Genomic DNA, 17,203 nt, shown 5'->3' on the forward strand with positions numbered 1-17,203 from the left:
ACGCACGAACAACAGTTAAATTTTTATATTTACAATATTCTCTTCATCTTTTGCCAGGTTTAAAAATGTGTACAGAGCCGCGAAGGGTTGGGGCAGGGACATGGGATTGTCAGGGGGTTGTTCTGGGGAGAGGGGCTGGGCATTGGAGTCCGTGGCTGAATCATGGGGTCCCCCAGCCCCCCTCCCGTGCCCCAGCTTGGGGGGGGCATCTGTCTACAGGGTTCGGGGCCCAGGTCCCTAGCATTTAGAGGACGTGGCTGTTTGGAGAGGAGCTAGACCAGGCAAGGGAAGGGGGCAGAAAAGAACTAAGTCTCCATGGGGGGAGGTGGGAGAAGGGACAGTCAGGAGGCAAGGGCTTTGGGGAGCCAAGGCCAGGGGTTCTGGACCCGGGTGTGGAAGACGGCACCCCACCCCCTACTCAAGTTTGGCACAAACCCGCAAAATGCCAGCAGGCGAGGATTCTCCTCCTGCTGGTGTCCCTTCAAACCCTTCCTGACGACGTTCCTGTCCCCAGAGGCCCAAGCCCTTTGTCCTGGGGCACCTCCTTCCCGGGCAGTCACCTCACACATGTCCTTTCAGATTCTCCCTGCTGCTGTCTGCCCAGGCCCCGCCCCCCACTGCCCCTCCATCTGTTCCTGGGCACGGCTGACCTCATTCTCTCCCCAACCTGTCCCTCGAAGCCTCGCCCCCCTGCTCTCCCCCGCGCCTTTCCTTGAGCCCTGGCCGGCTGAGGGAAGGGGGGCCAGGTCAGAGAAGGGGAGGACGTCCAAGGGGAGAAGGTGGTCTGACATCGAGACGGGATGGCTTCAAAGAGGGAGACAGGGTTGGGGGATTAGGACACCGAGGCACCGAGGGAGGGGATGAGACACAGTGAAGAGCGGAGACACAGGCGGGACCCTTGTAGCTGCCGCTTCCCCTCCCCCCCCACCCCGTGTCCCCCCCCTGTCTCCACAGTTACCTGCCCTGGCCCAGGACTGGGGAATCCTTGGCACGTTTTGAGGGTCTTCCCCCCACCCCACCCCTCAAACCCACCTACGCAGTTTGGCACGGATGAGCAATGATCTGAGGACTGAGGGAAAGGCTGTCCTCAGACCCCAGTGAGGGCTTTGGTCAAACATGCATGGCCTCTGTGGGTGGCACGCCATGCCCCCCCAACTTAGCATCTCTTGGAGAGGGGCAGAGCTCTGCCCCCAGGAGTTGTACATCCCCCCACCCCCCCAGCTTCTGTCTGTCGGGAGTCTGTCCCCACCTGCCGGGTGGGGAGGAACGGGGCGCTAGGCCTTCTTGGACCTGGCGGGGAGGCCAAGGAGCGCCGGAGAGCCGGGGGCCGTCCGCATGGGAACACACACATCCACATGCAAGAAGGCGTTTCCACCCAGAGAAATGTGTCCCGGACCCGTGGGGAAACAAGTTCCCCGGGGAGCACGGGGGTGCACGGATCTCCTCCCTCCCTCCCCCTGGCAGGGAATCTGTGTCTGTCGTCTGCCAAGGCCAGGCCCACCCAGAGAACGTGCTTCATCTGACATATGCCAGGGGTGGGGGGAATAAACATGCTTGGCTGGGGCAGAGGGGGGTGGGGCAGGGGGCCGGGGTGGGGGTGGGCGGGGGGGACTGTGATTTCCTCGCTGCTTCCCAGGCACCACCCTGCCGTGTCTGTCCGGTGGCCAAGGGTCACGGGTCCGTGAACACGCCATTTCCAGGGTCTCCATGGGGTGGGGGAGGGGAGGAGGTGGGAGAAGGCAGGAGGGAACGGGATTCTGGGGTACAAATCCCCGCAGAAACTCTTCGAGGGGGCCAACATGTGTCCAGGGCGGCAAAAAAAAAACCTCACCCTGCACATGGCAAAACGCACCCCCTCGTGAGAAAGCACACCTCCACGTGGGAAAACACTTCCACGTTTCCGCACACCTAAGACTGGTGTCCCAGTGGAGGGGACGAAACGCCCCCCCCGAGTTGTTCCGAGGCCCGGGTCCAGAGAAGAGAAAGGGCCTCTCGGCGTCCTGGCGAGGAAAACCCGTGTCCACCTCATGCTCCTCCGCGCGTGACGCCCCCCCGCCCCCGCCCCCGCCCCTCCCCGCGCAGGAAAAGCCTGTCGCCGAGCGGTCCTCCCTGCCTCCCCGAGCGGCACTGCCCGCCGGCGGGGGGTTCGTGGGGGTGGGGGGACGGCTGGGGAGGAGGAGGGCCTCCCCCCGCCGCCCCCTATACCCGAGTGGTGGAGTGGGGGTGCGGTAGCGTGTTGTTGTGGCTGGTAGCGGTGGGGGGCGGCGGGGGGAAGGGCCCGAAGGGGTGGAGGGAGGGGGGCGGCGGCGGCGGCGGGGGCCCCAGGCCGCTGGGCAGCAGGGTCAGCGCCCCGGGGGCCAGCAGAGGCACGTCGTCCGGCGCCCGGCGCAGGGCCAGGGTGTAGTCGGGCGGGCAGGCGGGGCGCAGGGCCTCGGCGGGGTCCGCCCCGACGCCGCCCGCCCGCTTCAGCTGCAGCGACACGAGCTCCTCCTCGGGCGGCAGCTCGCGGCCGGCGGCGGGCAGCAGGGCGCCCCCTCCCGGCACGCCGGAGCCCGAGCCGCCCGGGGGGCTGAGCCGCCGGCACCGCAGCTCCTGCCGCCGGTCCCGCTTGTAGTAGAGCGCGGCGAAGGCGAGGATGTTGAGGAAGAGGAGCGAGGCGCCCACGGCCACCGTGACGCTGAGCTCCGTGGAGTAGTCTCGGGAGTCCCCGGGGAAGCGGTCGTAGGCCCGGGGGCCCCGGCTCGGGCTCGGGCTCGGGCGGCAGCGTGGCGGGCGGCGGGGGCCGGCGGGTGCCCGGGGCGCCGGGCGGGGGGCCGCGGCGGCCAGCGCGTGGCGTAGGGCGGCAGGCGCGTGGTGGTGGTGAAGAGCTCCGTGTGCAGGTTGTGCAGGTGCGGCACGAGCTCCAGCCAGAAGGCCACCTTGTTGGCGCGGTAGTTGTCGCGCACGCGCGGCTTCAGGCCGATGTGCAGGTACTGCTTCTCCTTGCTGTTGAACTTGCTCCACACGACCTCCTCGAAGCGGTTGGGCTTGGTGTGGATGAACTTGGTGTCCTGCGGCACCGGCTGGTTGGGGTCGCTGTGGGCACAGGAGGGCGGGGAGAGGGGGAGTGAGGGGGAGGCCCCGAGGGGGAGGGGGTGGGGGACGGGGTGTGTGTGTGTGCGTGCGCGCGTGTGTGTGTGCGCGCGCCCCACAGAGATGCAGAGAGCCCGGGACACGGAAGGAAAGCCAGAGAACACGAGACAGGAAGAGAGACAGCCAGGGAGAGAGGCAGCCGCTGAGACCGAGTGAGATGGACACATTTTAGCGGGGCGCCTGGGCGGCTCAGTAGGTTAAGCGTCCGACTCGGCTCAGGTCGTGATCTCACGTCTCCTGGGTTCGAGCCCCGCATCGGGCTCTGGGCTGACAGCTCAGAGCCCGGAGCCTGCCTCGGATTCTGTGTCTCCCCCCCTCTCTCTCTCTCTGTCTGTCTCTCTGCCCCTCCCCTGCTCGCGCTCTGTCTGTAGCTCTCAAAAATAAATAAAAACGTCAGAAACCGAGAGTCGAAGACACAGGAGAGAAACCAGCAGGCAAAAGGTAAACAGAAGAGAGAGAGAGGGAGAGGCATCCGTGGATTCGAAGAGACGGTGAGAGAGAGCCGGACAGACACAAATCCCCACACGCTCACATACACAGCCCCGAGCATCAGACGGAGAGCAGAGTGTCCGGAGAGAGGGAGGAGGAGGGCGGGAGAGACAGACCCGGAGCCAAAGCCGCCAAGCGAGCCGCCCCACCCCGCGAAGGACAGGGCCCTCTGTGTCGGACCCCGCGGACGGTCAGTGCGTGGCACTGAGGAGGCGTCCAGCAGGTGCCTGGGCGGAGAAGGGTCAGGGTTAGATGCCGGAATGACGACTCGGGGAGTGGGGGGCGCGAGGGAGACCGCGCGGAGGGTGGAGGGTGTGTGCGCCTTGGCCTGCAGGGGGCGCCCCACCCGGCCCCGCCGGCCCTCACCCGGTCTTGGCGAAGTTGGTCCAGTAGGTCATGACCACGGCGCTGAGCATGACGTCATTCTTGGAGAAGTTGCACGGGAAGAGGTCGGTGGCGCCCACCATGGGCACGCCGAAGACGTAGGGTAGTTCGTCCCCGTGCGCTGCGTCCGCCCACTCGGGCCGGCCCTCCGCCTGGCAGTGGTGGTAGAAGGTGTAAAAGTACACCGGGGACTGGTAGTCAGCGTGCAGCTTGGCGGTGGCCACGGCCGGCGCCACCCACTGGTGGTCTGTAAAGAGCGCAAGCAGCGTCTTTCGGCGCATCTCGCCGTTGTCCCGGTCGGCCCAGTCCGTGTACATGAACTTGATGGTCTCTCGAAGCACATCCTTGCCCTCCGGATAGCCATACAGGTTGTCCACGAAGTTGGAGACGGTGAAGTCAAACGCGCTGGCGGAGACCCCGTCCTCGCTCTCCGCCGAGTCCTCTACGAACTTGAGGCCTTCTCCTTGGTTGACACCAATGAGCATGTCATAGTTGAGGAATTCTCCCTGCTGCATGAGGATCTCAGGGTCATCGGGGACGACGTCACCGTCCACCACGGGCCCGAAGGCGATGTGGTAGCTGGGGAGAAGGGGTCAGGGTCTCATCACCTGCCCCCTGGCCTCCTCTCAGCTCATAGCCTGCTGAGCCCTGTGCTCACAAGACCCTTCTCCCCTACTTAAAAATCTGCCGAGTCCTTCGGGGCGCTTGGCCTCTCGGGAAGTCGTCCCTGAAGCACCTCATGGCACCGTGCGCCCCCTCGCTCTGTTTGGGCACCTCCGCTTAGGGAAGGCTTCCGAGAGAAGAAGGCGGGGCCGGTGGGGGGGCCCGAAGCCCACCTCTCCTTGCCTGCGGGCACCTCTCACCCTCAACCTCCTTGGAACCAACAAGGCAAGTGAAGGCCTGGCCCGGGCCCTCTCCCACCCCCATACCGGGCGGGCTGCACATCCTGGTCCACCAGCTCCCGGGAAGGCTTCCGGCGCAGACACTCCACGGCCTCGGCGCTGTCCTCGCGGTCGCAGCCCACCTTGGCTGCCAGCAGCCGCGTGTACTTGAGCGGCTGGTAGTTGACCGACCAGCTGGAGATGGCGGTGCCGCTCTGGGCGATGGCCTTCTGGAACAACCCTGGCAGGGACAGGCAGACCTCAGGCTGGGCTGTGTTAGCCCAAGGCGGGAAGGGGGCGCCCCGGGAGCATCCGAGTGTGGGAAAGGGGACGGGGGGAGGGGGCAGGCGGCGGGGTCGCCGGTACCTTCCGAATGGTGAGAGAGGATCAGAAGGTTGACACAGGAGGCCCCTGCTCCAGATCCAAAGATGGTGATGCGCTCGGGGTCACCCCCAAAGTGGGCAACGTTTTCGCTGAGCCAGCGCAGGGCCTGGATCTGGTCCAGGAGGCCGTAGTTCCCTTTTGCAGCCTGGTCCCCGGTGCTGAGAAAACCTGGGAGGAGAGGAGGAGAGGGCCTTCCTGGGGGTGTCGCAGCACCCCGGCCCCCTCTCTGGGCAGCCCGGTCTAGCCCAGAAGCCCTTCCGCTTCTGCCGGGTTGAAGGGAACGCCGCCCGCCAGGGCCCCCTCCCGGACTCCAGCCCCTAGAGTTGGCCGTCCACCCTCACCGAGCACCCCAAGTCGGTAGTTGAGCGTGGCTACAATGACGTTGCCGTAGGCGGCCAGGACGGAGCCGTCGAACATGTTGCCGGTGCCCTCCATGTAGGAGCCGCCGTGCAGAAACAGCATCACGGGCTTCTTCCCAGAGTCCCGGATATCTGCGTGGGGAGGGGGTGGGCGGTGGGCCAGGGTCGGGGGACAAGAGCACAGTCAGACCAGAAGCAGCACCGCCCAGCTCCCGGGGCTACGGAGGACCGGCCCGGAGCTCAGGGGACGTGTCGCTCCCATCCCTGGGGGGGCAAGACCGGATTCCCCTCCCCCCCTCCCCGTCTAGCCCTGGCCGAAGGTCCCTCCTCACCTCCTGCCAGTCTGCCCCACGGCACGTCTCCCAATGCCACACAGACCTTCCGAGAAGCCTAAGAGGCCGGGGTGAGTGGGGGACCCTCCCCAGGGCATCTGCTGGACCCGGGGGACCCCCCAACCCACACACACACGCAGCAAATCGCCTTCCCGCTCCTAGGGAGACCAGACTCCCAAGTCTGGCGCTAGGGATGCTGGGAGGGTCCTGGCCGCTCCTCAGACTCAGGCCTTGGGCCTCATGTCCACGTGGTAGCCTGGTCTGTGGGTGAGGGGGTGCCAGCCTAGGGTCCCTGGGGGCTTGGTCTCCTCCCCGCCCTAATTCCTTTCTAGGTCACCTCCCCAGTTACCATGGCAACCCCCAGCCTAATTACTGTGCAGGAGGAGGCAGGGTGGGAGAGAGCCTGCCTGATAAAGCCAGGGCCCGGCTCTGTACTCTCAGACCCCCCCCCCAACAAACTGGCCTGACCCTGGGTTCTGCACCGGACATCCCTCTTGCCATGTCCCTAAAGGATCCCGTCAGTCACTGCCACACGTGGTAGGCCCTTGAGGCCCTCCAGACCACACCGAGGAGTGACAGATTCCAGAAGAGGGTGGGAGCCTGGGAGGGCCCGCCACAGTGGCCCCCAGGGCTATGGCAAGTACCCTCCCTTGCAGCCCCTCCCACACGATTCAGCCACAGCGCCAGGCTGGGGTCACCCATGGCCCCATGGGCCCTCCTCCTCCTTGACACCTGCCATGTCTGACTAGCCTGGGCATTCAACAAACGAGAGCCGGGCCTGGGCCTCCACAGCCCATCCCCAGGGCCTCTGCTCACCTCCCTCCTGCTGGAAACTTTGCTCCTGCCACGAGGTCAGCCCGCAGGCCACTGAGACACTCCCCTCCACCCCTACGGACAGCTTTCCAGCCTCCAGTCTCTCAGGACCTTCTCTGCCACCTCCCCCTGCCTGCTGCCCTCTCTGTGCCCTCTCCAAACCTCGTTCTTCCCCTCGCTCCAGACCCGGGCTGGAGTCCGCCCTGCAAGGCTCTCTCTTAAAGTCCTCAGTTCTCCCCCTCCGCCCCACCCGGCACCTCCACTCCCAGTGTGGGAGGAGGGGGGGGTCAGAAAGGGAAGGAGCAGGGAGGGGAGCTGGGGGCGACAAGAATTCAAAACCAACAACAAGAAACAGGATCAAGAAAGAAGAAAGAAAGAAAAAAACAACAACCAAAAAACAAGAAGCTCTCGGGGGGCAGATTCGACAAGAAAAGAAAAAAAAAAAAAACCCAAAAACCAAAAAGATCCATTTTTTTTTTTCGGAAAAAAAGAAAAAAAGAAAAAAGTTCTTTGCATTTTGTTTTCCTTTTCAAAATTTTGCGGTGAAACTCCAAGATATTGGGCCCTGCTTTCAAAAATTTCCCAATTCTTTAATTTGCTTCGAATGTTTGCGTTTCCTGCAGCTGATAGGCTTTTGGAAATCGTAGCAGGCTTTTGGTTCTGCCGTTTCAATTGTGCCATCAATTTGCCAACTTTAGATTTTTGTTTGTTTCCAATGTCGTTTTGCTCCAAATTAAAGTTTGTGTGGTTTTTTTTTTGTTTGTTTTTTGTTTTTTTCCCTCAAATGTTAGTTGTCACGAGTGGCAAACCAGCCCAAATTTCTGTCAAACTCTCAACATCCAATTGTGTTTTCACTTTTATTTTTGCTGTGTTTAGCTTTTCTTGCAGGTTGGCTAGTGGGTCCGACATGGTGCGGATCGCCTTTGCAGTTTTCGTAATTCGCGTTTCGAATTATTACAAGTTTTTCTTTTCTTTTCTTTTTCGTTTTTAGTTGGGACAACGACTTAGGGGCCTGGAGGGCTGCGGGGGGGCATTTAGTTAGGGGCAGGGCCGTGACCGTCCTCTTATCAGCAACCACATGCAGCGGCCGGATTTTTAAATCTACCTGTGTCCGGCGGATTGAGCGTCGCCTCGTCACGTTTTTTTGTGAGCGGACCTAAGACCGGGAACACAAAACAGAGAAAAAAGGACAATTTTGTGGGGAAAGATGGGGGTCGGGGGGAGGTGGTGGATGGGGAGGGGAGGGCAGAAAGCAGAAAAGGGGAGGGTGGGGGCAGAAAAAATAAGCCAAAAAAAGCAAAATTTGGTCGCAAGAAAAAGAAACCAAGAAAAGAGAAAAACGTTTCTACAACCCGATTTTGTTCCCCTTCCCGGAAAAAGTCATGCCCCAAAGAAAAGGCTGGTTTTGGAGGGGGGGGGGGGGGGGCGGGGGGGCGGGGCCTGAGTGGGCTGAAGCCTGTTTGAAAGACCTTGACTTGGCTTGTCGAAGTGTTTGCTAATCGCTGGAAATTAAGCGGTGTTAGAGGTGGGGGTGGGGAGGGGAGGGGAGGCCCACCCGAGCCCGGGTCACCAAGGCCAGCTGTACCACGGGGCCACCACTCGCACAGGCCCTCTTCAGGGCCCGCGCGGCACCTGCCTGCTCCCCCAGACTGAGAGACGGGGGCTGCAGCGGAAAGGACCGATCCGGGGGGGCAGAGCAGAGACACCCCCCCCCCCCCCCAGCTCGCAGCCCCTGGAGGCCCTCAGCTGCCCACCGGAGGGCTGGGGGTAGATCAGTCGGGCCACCCGCCCGCCTGTCCAGCCTCTCACCCGCCAGCACGCCTCTCCCTTCTGCACTCACGGGCCTGGCTTCTCACCCCACCTCCCCAGTGTGGGGCGAAGCAGGGAAAGGGGTCATCAGGTCTTGCCCTCCATTCCACCTTTTCCCTCTGCACCCCCCAACCTCCCCCCTTACCCAGGCCTACTCTCCCCCACCCCGGTCCAGAACGGTAAACTTCCCACCGGGGGCGTGAGCACCACCCCCCACCCCACCCCCACCCCGCCACTGCTCTAACGCCAGAAAGCGCCCCCTCCCCAGTTCGGGGTTCGGTCCCCACATAGGGAACGGGAAACACAGTGCCCTGAGCCAGCCTGACACATAAGGTGCCAGCCAGAAGGTGCCGGGAGGCACAAAGTGTGCCCCTTGTCCAGGAAAGGCCCCAGACTGGGCTCGCAGTTTGGTTTCAGGTTTCTTCCAGACTGGGGAATGGTCAGGGGAGAGCTAGAGCCCAGGAATCAGAGGGGTCCCCCCCGTCCCCCCCGGCTGATTGATCTCTCCGCATTGACATAAGGACCAGCGCGGGGAGGGACGGGTCCGCAAGGCCTAAGCCAGTCTCTGGAAGGCTTCTCCCAGCTGGCGGTGATGGCCCCATAGGGACCCAGTAGGATCAGGACCCGCTCTCTACACCAGGAAGCGACTGGGGATGAAGTCAGCAGGGCACGTGTGGGCGTGAGAATGTTGGGCGTCCGTGCCCGCGCGTGCGCGAGCGCGAGGGCGCGCCTGCCTGAGTCAACCTCTTCCTCCCAGAGCTGATGTGAGGATTCAGTGAGATCACCTGAATGTGTCAGGCCCCAAGCAGGTCTGTGATAAGAGGCGGTTAAAAATACAGAGTACCGGGTGGACGACTCACGGGCCGTCGTTAGGGGTAGGTAGGCTGTCGGGGTGGGTGGCCCGTGAGAGGGCAGGGGGGCGGGGGTGGACGGCCCTCACGTGGAGGGGGTCGCGGTATTGGGGAGGAGGTGTGGGGTGCATTGAGGTGCTTGGGATCTGGGTAGGATTGCAGTAGAAACTTCTGAGCGTCGTGGGCATGGGTTGCTAGGAGGCACGGTTTCTATGGGAAGGGTGGTTACGGTGTTGGGGTGCATGGCTGGTACGAGGAACACAGGGTGGCTGGAACGGAACGTGTTGGGAGTGAGGTGTCCGAGCACTGGATCTGTGGGTAGGGGAAAGGGCTGTTGGGCGCGCTGTCACAGCCTGAGTCGTGATGCGAGTCCCTTCCTGGGGCTAGGGAGGGTTGGGGTAAGCGACGCCTGGGAAGCGTTGAGGGTGCTGGGGACTGTGGTGTGAATGGCCACGTGCGGGGTTACTCGCTAGGTCACGTGATCCATAGGTGGCCGTGTGGGGGTGTTCTGGCGTAATGATATGGGGGTGTTCGTGGACATAGACGGAAGCAGTGATACAAGGATATCATATAAGGACAGCTGGAAGGTACCCTGAGAGATACCCCGTGTGCTGAAGGCTGGCCCGGGGGAGGACTTTCCGGGCAGTGTGCTGGGGGCCGTGTGCCCTGCTGGGGCGCACCTCACGAGGGCAGCCCGCTCCGGAGCCCCGAGGGAAAGATGTTCTGATGGGGATGGGTGTGCTGGGCTCTGAATGGAGGGGCCCCTGGCGAGGCGGGGGGTCCCTGATCCTTCAGGGGTGCACAGGGGTCAGGGGACAGAGCTGTCTGAAGAGGAGACGCTGAGCTCGGGTGAGGCCCTCTGGATGCGATGTGGGAGGTGGCAGTCTGTCCAAGCACACCTGGAGGAAAGGGAGTCTCTGTCTGTCTTGAGGGGCAGAAGTCACTAAAGTGGGTATTCCTCGGGAGGAGCCCAGGCCTGGGCGTGGGAGGTGGCACAGAGCTGGCGTGGGCGTCTAGGCGGGTAACAGGTCCTTCCGATGCCTGGTCACCCTCAGGGGCCACTCTGTGCGCGCCTTTGCGGGGATGGGGTCGCTAAGCCCCCCAGAGAACGTCGGGGGTGGCTGTCTGTGGGATGCGTTCCTGGGACTGCCCGCCAGGCGCCCGGGGCCACCCTCGGAGGGCACTCGGCGCCCGCAGGCACACAGCGCCTCTCACGGCCCCCCCCCCCCCCCCCCCCCCGCAAAGGCCAGCAGGTGCCGGCGCCCGAGGGTCCGCATGCGCGTTTGTGGCCTGCGTCCACGGGGTGCCCCGCCTGGTGCCCGCGCCTTACCGTCCTCGGTGGGCACGTAGAGGTTCAGATACAGGCAGTCCTCGCTCTGGTTCTGCACGTAGGTGGCGGCCGCCTCCAAGTTGTCGGTGAACCACACAGGCAGCATGATTGCGGGCAGCGCCCCGTGCAGGTTCTGCGGGCAGGCGGGCGGCAGGGTGGTGGCGTTGCGCACGCCGGGCCACGAGGCGGGGGCCTCGGGCGGCTGGAAGCGGCGGGCGCCCAGGGGTGGCGTGGCGTAGGGTACGCCCAAAAACTGCACGACGGGGCCCAGGATCTCGTTGTTGAGCTCACGGCGCACGCCGCGCACTCGCCCATAGGCCGTGTTCACCACTGGGAAGCGCTCCTCCCCGAGGCTGCTGAGGCCCAGGCCCGGGCCACCCGGGGAGCCGCCAGGACCCCCTCCCCCCCGTTGAGCCCTGCCAGCCCCACCAGACACAGCGCCAGGAGCCACATGCTGATCGGGGGACCCCCCCTCCCTCCCCGGGACCCCCCCCCTCGGAGAGAGAGAGAAGGGGGGGGAGAGGGAGGGAGGCCCCCTTGCCCAGGAGGGGGGAAGGGGGTGGGGGAAAGGAGGGAGGAGGGGGGTGGGGAGGGACCTGGGTTAGACTGGACAGAGAAGGGGTCTGTTCCTCTCCATGGAGGGGGCGAGGGGTGGGGAAGGGGAAAGAAATGGGAGAAGGTGAAGGCAGGCCCGACCTGCGGGGGGAGGAGGGGCGGGGTATGCAAGAGACAGACAGACAGACAGACAGACAGACAGACAGAACAATACGGAGAAGTGGAAGAAGGGAAGGGAAATTGGACAGGGCAGACAGAAGGGAATGGGGAAAACAAGAGACAAGTGGTTAGTGACTTGGAATCCACACCAAGTTGCCCCCCTTCTTCCACCGTCCGGCCCCCTAGCGCCTCCCCCTCCCACCCCAGCACCCCACCCCCAAAGCAGGGACCCAGATAGAAAAGTCTAAGGCTAGGGTAGGGTCAAGATGCCGCACAGGTCCAGGACAGAGCCAGAGGAGAAGCAGGCCAGCTCCCCAGAACCAGCCTGCCCCCCACCCTTCCAGCTGCTTTGTCCCTCCTAGGCAGGCGTTGCTGGGGGACTCAGGAGTCCCAGTTCCCACCTCCCTGGGAGGGATGAGAGAGACAAGGAAGAGAAAATAAAAATACCAAGTCATTAATTAGCAGGAAGTGGCGGGTTTGTTTATACGTGTTGTTAATTACTCCTCAGCTGTGATTTCCAGGCACTGAACCCCCAACCCGGCCAGACTCGGGCCCTTCTTGGGACCACAGGAGCCCAGCACCTTTTCCTTCCTTCCACAGCCCATCCCCTAAGAATCTGTGCAGCGGCGGGGGGGGGGGGGGGAACCCCTTTCCCCCAGGTGTTCCTCATTCCTTCCATCAGGAGTTAAGGTGCCTTGAGGCAGGGCCTCGAGTAGGCAGGGGATGCTGGAGGGGCAAATCCGGGGACAGATGCGTGATCCTGCGGCCGGTTGCCGGGCGACGGGATGCTGCCCCGCAATGTTACCTCGGCAACCGGCTGCAGCTTTAACCCTAGAGGGGGGTCTGGAGGAAGAGGGGAAGGGCTGGCTTGGTCGCGGGGCACATTCAGGGCATGAGGGCAGAGGCATGAGTTTTCCCCAACCTTAGCATAGAGAAAGAAGTGTATATGTTGAGGGGAGCGGGAGATTGGGGCCTGGAGAACCCTAAAAGATCCGCCTCTTGCCCCTTGTGGGCCAATCAGAGCCTAGCCCTAGTGACCAGGCCTCTGGCTGGGGAGAAGGGGTGCTGAGGTGGGTTTGGAGGGCATCACATGCGTCCACCCACTGCCCCCTCCCACAGTCTCCAACAGCCTTGGACCCCAGACGCCTCTTCCATGCATGGCATTTTGACCTCCGTCCTGGGGGGGGGGGTCAAACCTCGGCTTTCTGCTCACCCCATCTCAGCTACTGATGTCCCCTTCCCCTTGCCAAGCCCCCCACAGTTGCTGCTCTGATGCCTGGATGCTCAGGACAGCAGGGACAGGACAAGAGACAAGATCAGACCAAAGGGCAGACACCCAGGTCATTCCAGCAAGCGCCCCCTGTCCCCCCCCCCCCCCCCCCCCAACAGCCGCCAGAGCTGTTTGCTGACGCGGGTTTTCGGAGCCAGGCGCCAGCCCGCGGGTGGCTCTCTGCAGGTGTCAATTTATTCCAGAGCTGAGGACACAGGAATCCTTACCACACACACCCAGTCGTGCCCTCCCCCTCTTCAGGTCCTCTTAAGCTCCTGTTCCCCCATCACCAGGAGGGGGCTTGGGGCTGGCTCCCTCAGGATCTCCTCTGTCCAAGCCAGGCTGGGTTCTGCTTCCATGGCCCTGCCTCCCCCTCCCCCTCCTACTAACATGGTCTGTTTCTGCCACCCCCCCCCTTTAAGGTACTTTGGGCCCCTGGCCTCCTCACTGCCAGCTTCTCTCCCTTCCCTCCCCTCACCTCTCTCCTCTCCATGATGCTCCCTCGGAGCATCTTTCCCGGCCTCTTCCAGCTTGCTCTCGTTTCTGCCTTCAGTCCTTTCCCCTTCTCTCTTCTACATCTTTCCACATCTCCCTCCTCGCCGTGGCTCATCTTTCTCTCTCCTTCAAACCTCTTCCCCAAATTTCTCCCTTAAGCCCTTTCTACTTCTCTCTCTCTCTCCCCTCTTTCCCTATCTCTGTCTCCCCCATTTTCTCGCCCCATCTCTGTCTGCCACATCTTTCTCCCCCTCCTTCTCCCTGTCCCTCTGCCTTGCTCTCTCCATTCCTGCCCAGGCCTGACTCCCCCAGCCGGGGAGAATTGAGGGAGGGGGGCTCAGGCCGCAGGCCCCCCCCCCCTCTTCCTGCAGTGGGGAAAATGGCTTGGCCGGGAAGGGGAGAAGGAGGGGGAGGGGGAGATGGGAACACACGGGGTCTGTGGGCCCATTCAAAGGATCATTCATGGGCTGGAGAGAGGCAGAGACAAAGAGACCGAGACGCAGAGACACGGCGAGAGCATCCCTAGGCGGAGACACGCAGACAGAGCAGGCTGGGGGGAAACCAGGCGCAGGGAGAGAGATGGGGAAAAGGAGACCCCAGTGGACCGCCACGCACCCCCCTCCACCCGGCCCGGCTTAGCTCCTACCTGGCTCAGCCCTGGGGCCGTGGTGCCTCCATCCAGGGCTCCGAGTAGGGGGCGGATGGGCTTCGGGAGGGGGGCGGCGGCCTCTGAGCCCCCGCGGCCCCGCAGGCCCAGCCCCCGCCCGCAGCGCCTCACCGGGCGGGGGGAGGGGGATCGCCCCAGCCCCGGGGGGCGGGGCCGGGATCCAGTCGATCCCCGGGGAAAGGAGAGGTAGGGGATGGGGTCAGGAGGAACCCGAGAACAGGGAACCCCGCAGTGGGGCCGGCGGAGCGAAGAGGGGGCAACGAGACAGGACTGGATTGGGGATCCACTGGCTCCGTGGGCCGGCTTCGAGGGACCAGAAGGTGGTACAGGCGGAAGATCCTAAGGGATCGGGTGCGGGAGGAGGTGTCCACGGCAATCCCCAGGGGCCCGGAGCCCGGGAGCGCAGGATCCGCGGTGCAGGGGCAGGGATCCAGCCGGAATCCTCGGGGAGGGGGAGGGATCTAGTCGATCCCGAGGGCGGGCGGGAGGGGGGAGGTCCAGGGAGTCAGAGGAGGGCGGGAGCCGGGTCTGGAGCCCCGGGGTGGGGGTCGGCAGGGCTCCTAGGAGGGGCAGCGGGGGTAAAGGGGACGCTTCGGGAGACGCTCAGCAGCCAGGAGGCCCGGACTCCTGGCTCCGCGCGCCGGGGCCCGCCCGCCCCGCGTCCATCCCAGCCCGAGAGTGATGATCCGCCGGCGGAGCAGCCGCAGCAGCCCCGCGCGTCACCGCGCGGCCGCCTCCCCCGCCCCCTGCGGAGAGAGCGGCGCACACCCCTCGCTCGTACCCGCCTGCCCGCCCGCCCTCCAGAGTGTGGGGGGATTGGAGACGGGAGAAGGGGGCGGGAGCGGACAGACCGACGGATGGACGAAGCGGGCCGGGGCAGGGTGGAGACATCGCCCCCACCGGGTCTCCCACCCTCCGGGCTCCCGCGGTTGGTGGGTTGGGGGCGGGTGGGGGGGGGGAGGGGGAGGGTGAACTCAAGGGGGCGGGGCATCACACGAAGAAGGCGGGGCCTTGGATCCGTGGGAGGGGCCATCTCGACATGGGCGGGGTTTTGACGGCGGTGGGTGGGGCTTGGTTACCCGAGCGGCCGCCTCCTTGTGAGAGTAGGCCTGGTTTAAAGCTGAAAAGGAGGAGCCAGTGGGGAAAGGGGCGGAACTCCGCGTGGGGACCGGGATCTTTGGAAATTGGCCGGAGGTGGGGGGGGTAGGTATCGGAAGGAGCGATCAACTTTGAAAGTGGGCCAATCCGTGACGCAAATCCTCTAGTCCCGCCTCCGCGCCCCGCCCCTCACTGCTCCGCTCCTCCGACCCTGATTGGTTCTTGTTTCTCCGCCCGCCACGCGGCTTCGCCACTCAGCAGAGCTTTTACAAAGGCGCAAGTACCCGGGTGAGGACCTGGACGCTGGAATGAACACGTCCCGGATTGGGCACTTTTGGACATTATTTGCATGGGAGATTGGGATTGGCTGGCCTCTTGGGTGGCCTGGGCGGTGTTCCTCCGGCGCGTGACCATCCACTGCCATGGCCGGGCCGGGGGCTGCTTTCCGCCGCTTGGGCGCCTTGTCCGGAGCCGGGGCCTTAGGCTTGGCCTCCTACGGGGCGCACGGTCAGGGGGCTGGGGTCGACCTTCGGGGTCTGGTGCAGGGGCGGGGTCTATGGGAAGTGCCGGCTTTCCCCTCCACCGGACAGCCCTCTGCCTGGTCCAGTTTGGTCCCCAGAAGCGCCCATGTGCGTTTCCACCAATGAGACGCCTTCTGGGGGCACCCACCTGGGCCCTCCCTCCACCCGGGAGTCGGGGCGGTGGAGGCAGGTGCTCGGACTGGTAACCTTTGCCTCTCCTTCCACAGGCGCCCAGTTCCCGGATGCCTACGGGAAGGAGGTGAAGGGACTTGGGGCTGCCCAGCTTCCGGGTCTAGGAGCGCCCCAAGTCTGGGGTCGCTGAGGGAAGTAGGGGAGGGGCGGAGCACCGAGGGCGGCGAGCATGTGCCGTGGGTGCTGGTGGGACGGGCGAGCCGGGACTTTAGCGGGGGGACGAACTTTTTCCGATGTGCCCCCACGGGATGCAGGCACCAGCGTTGCTTAAGAAGTGTCTTCCCCCACCCCGCCTTCCATGTCTCTTTTTCTTACAGCTCTTCGACAAGGCCAACAAACACCACTTCTTACACAGCCTGGCTCTGTTAGGGGTGCCCCATTGCAGAAAGCCCCTCTGGGTAATCCTACCCCCATGCCCAACCCTGACCGTGCCCCACCAGCTCCCTCCGTCCGCCCTGTTCTTACTGGCCTGTATTCTTGTATCTCCTTCAGGCCGGGTTACTGCTAGCCTCTGGAACCACCTTATTCTGCACCAGCTTTTACTACCAGGCTCTGAGTGGAGACCCCAGCATCCAGACTTTGGCCCCCGTGGGAGGGAGCCTGTTAATCTTGGGCTGGCTTGCCTTGGCCCTTTGAACTTCTTTGTAATTGATTGCTGGGTACTTCTTTAAGAGTTGGAGCAGGGAGGGGATTAAAAGGGAAAGGCAAATAAAGAACTCGAGTCTTTGTTCGTCTAACCTCTTGGAGAAAGAAGGGTAAGCATTGTCCACCTCTGGACTCCTTCCCTTTCCTGAGACTGAATCTTGGGTCTGGGGATTCTGTTCATTCGAGGTTAGCTCGTTAGGAGGTTCTGAAACCGGTGGGCGTCAGAGTCCTAAAGAATGTTGGAAATACTGCAGAATCTTTCGGAAGCACTCTTTGGGCCCAAGTCACCATGCGGTTCTGCTGCCCACTAGAACTGAAGGTTACTGTAGGGTAAAGTTTTCAGGCCTGCCAGGCCACACATTTATTGAACATTCACTCTAGAAGTCAGAGTTAAGGCAAGGCAGCTCAGGAGTAGTGCCATTAGTTACAAAATTCTTTGGGGTTCAACGCAGGGACAGATCATCATGTATGGGGGGCGCATAAAAGGCTTCAGTGCTTGAGATGATCCTTAAAAGAGCTCTGTTGCGGGGCCGCCTGGGTGGCTCAGTCCATTAAGCGCCCAACTCTTGATCTCAGATCAGGTCATGATCTCACGGTTCATGGGATCGAGCCCTGCGTCGGGCTCTGCACTGACAGCACTGAGCAGGGTTGGGATTCTGTCTCCCTCTTCCACTCTCTTCACTCTCTTCCTCTCGCTCAAAAACAAACTGAGGGGAACCTGGGTGGCTAGGTTGGTTAAGCGTCCTGTCTCAGCTCAGGGCATGATCTCGCGGTCCGTGAGTTCGAGCCCCACATCAGGCTCTGTGCTGACAGCTCAGAGCCAGGAGCCAGCTTCCC

General features: G+C 63.3%; 2 protein-coding genes across 2 annotated transcripts; one reads left to right on the forward strand and one right to left on the reverse strand.

Moving 5' to 3' along the window:
- Positions 1-10: 10 nt before the first annotated feature.
- NLGN2 (neuroligin 2) lies at positions 11-14,848 on the reverse strand. Its single transcript, XM_053892518.1, is given in 11 exon segments — positions 11-2,736; positions 2,738-2,803; positions 2,805-3,075; positions 3,988-4,584; positions 4,935-5,127; positions 5,253-5,438; positions 5,612-5,761; positions 7,880-7,930; positions 10,765-11,178; positions 11,181-11,460; positions 13,890-14,848. Coding segments are annotated over 10 exon segments (2,502 nt in total). The 5' UTR covers positions 11,218-11,460; positions 13,890-14,848; the 3' UTR covers positions 11-2,199.
- Positions 14,849-15,382: 534 nt separating this feature from the next.
- Positions 15,383-16,447, forward strand: TMEM256 (transmembrane protein 256). The gene is made up of 4 exons (XM_019413610.2): positions 15,383-15,515; positions 15,757-15,788; positions 16,039-16,119; positions 16,214-16,447. Exons 1-4 carry the CDS (start codon positions 15,431-15,433, stop codon positions 16,355-16,357), a joined length of 342 nt encoding a protein of 113 aa, XP_019269155.1. The 5' UTR covers positions 15,383-15,430; the 3' UTR covers positions 16,358-16,447.
- Positions 16,448-17,203: the final 756 nt, after the last annotated feature.

This window comes from Panthera pardus, unplaced genomic scaffold (assembly GCF_024362965.1).
Source record: "Panthera pardus isolate Hobbes unplaced genomic scaffold, ASM2436296v1 HiC_scaffold_3, whole genome shotgun sequence".
NCBI classification, from domain to species: domain Eukaryota; kingdom Metazoa; phylum Chordata; class Mammalia; order Carnivora; family Felidae; genus Panthera; species Panthera pardus.

Bases quoted from the DNA above. Each gene is read 5' to 3' on its own strand.
- TMEM256 (XM_019413610.2), top strand. From the start codon at position 15,431: ATGGCCGGGCCGGGGGCTGCTTTCCGCCGCTTGGGCGCCTTGTCCGGA. The intron at 15,789-16,038 runs GTGAAGGGACTT...TTTTTCTTACAG, and splicing joins CGGATGCCTACGGGAAGGAG to CTCTTCGACAAGGCCAACAA. The intron at 16,120-16,213 runs GTAATCCTACCC...TATCTCCTTCAG, and splicing joins ATTGCAGAAAGCCCCTCTGG to GCCGGGTTACTGCTAGCCTC.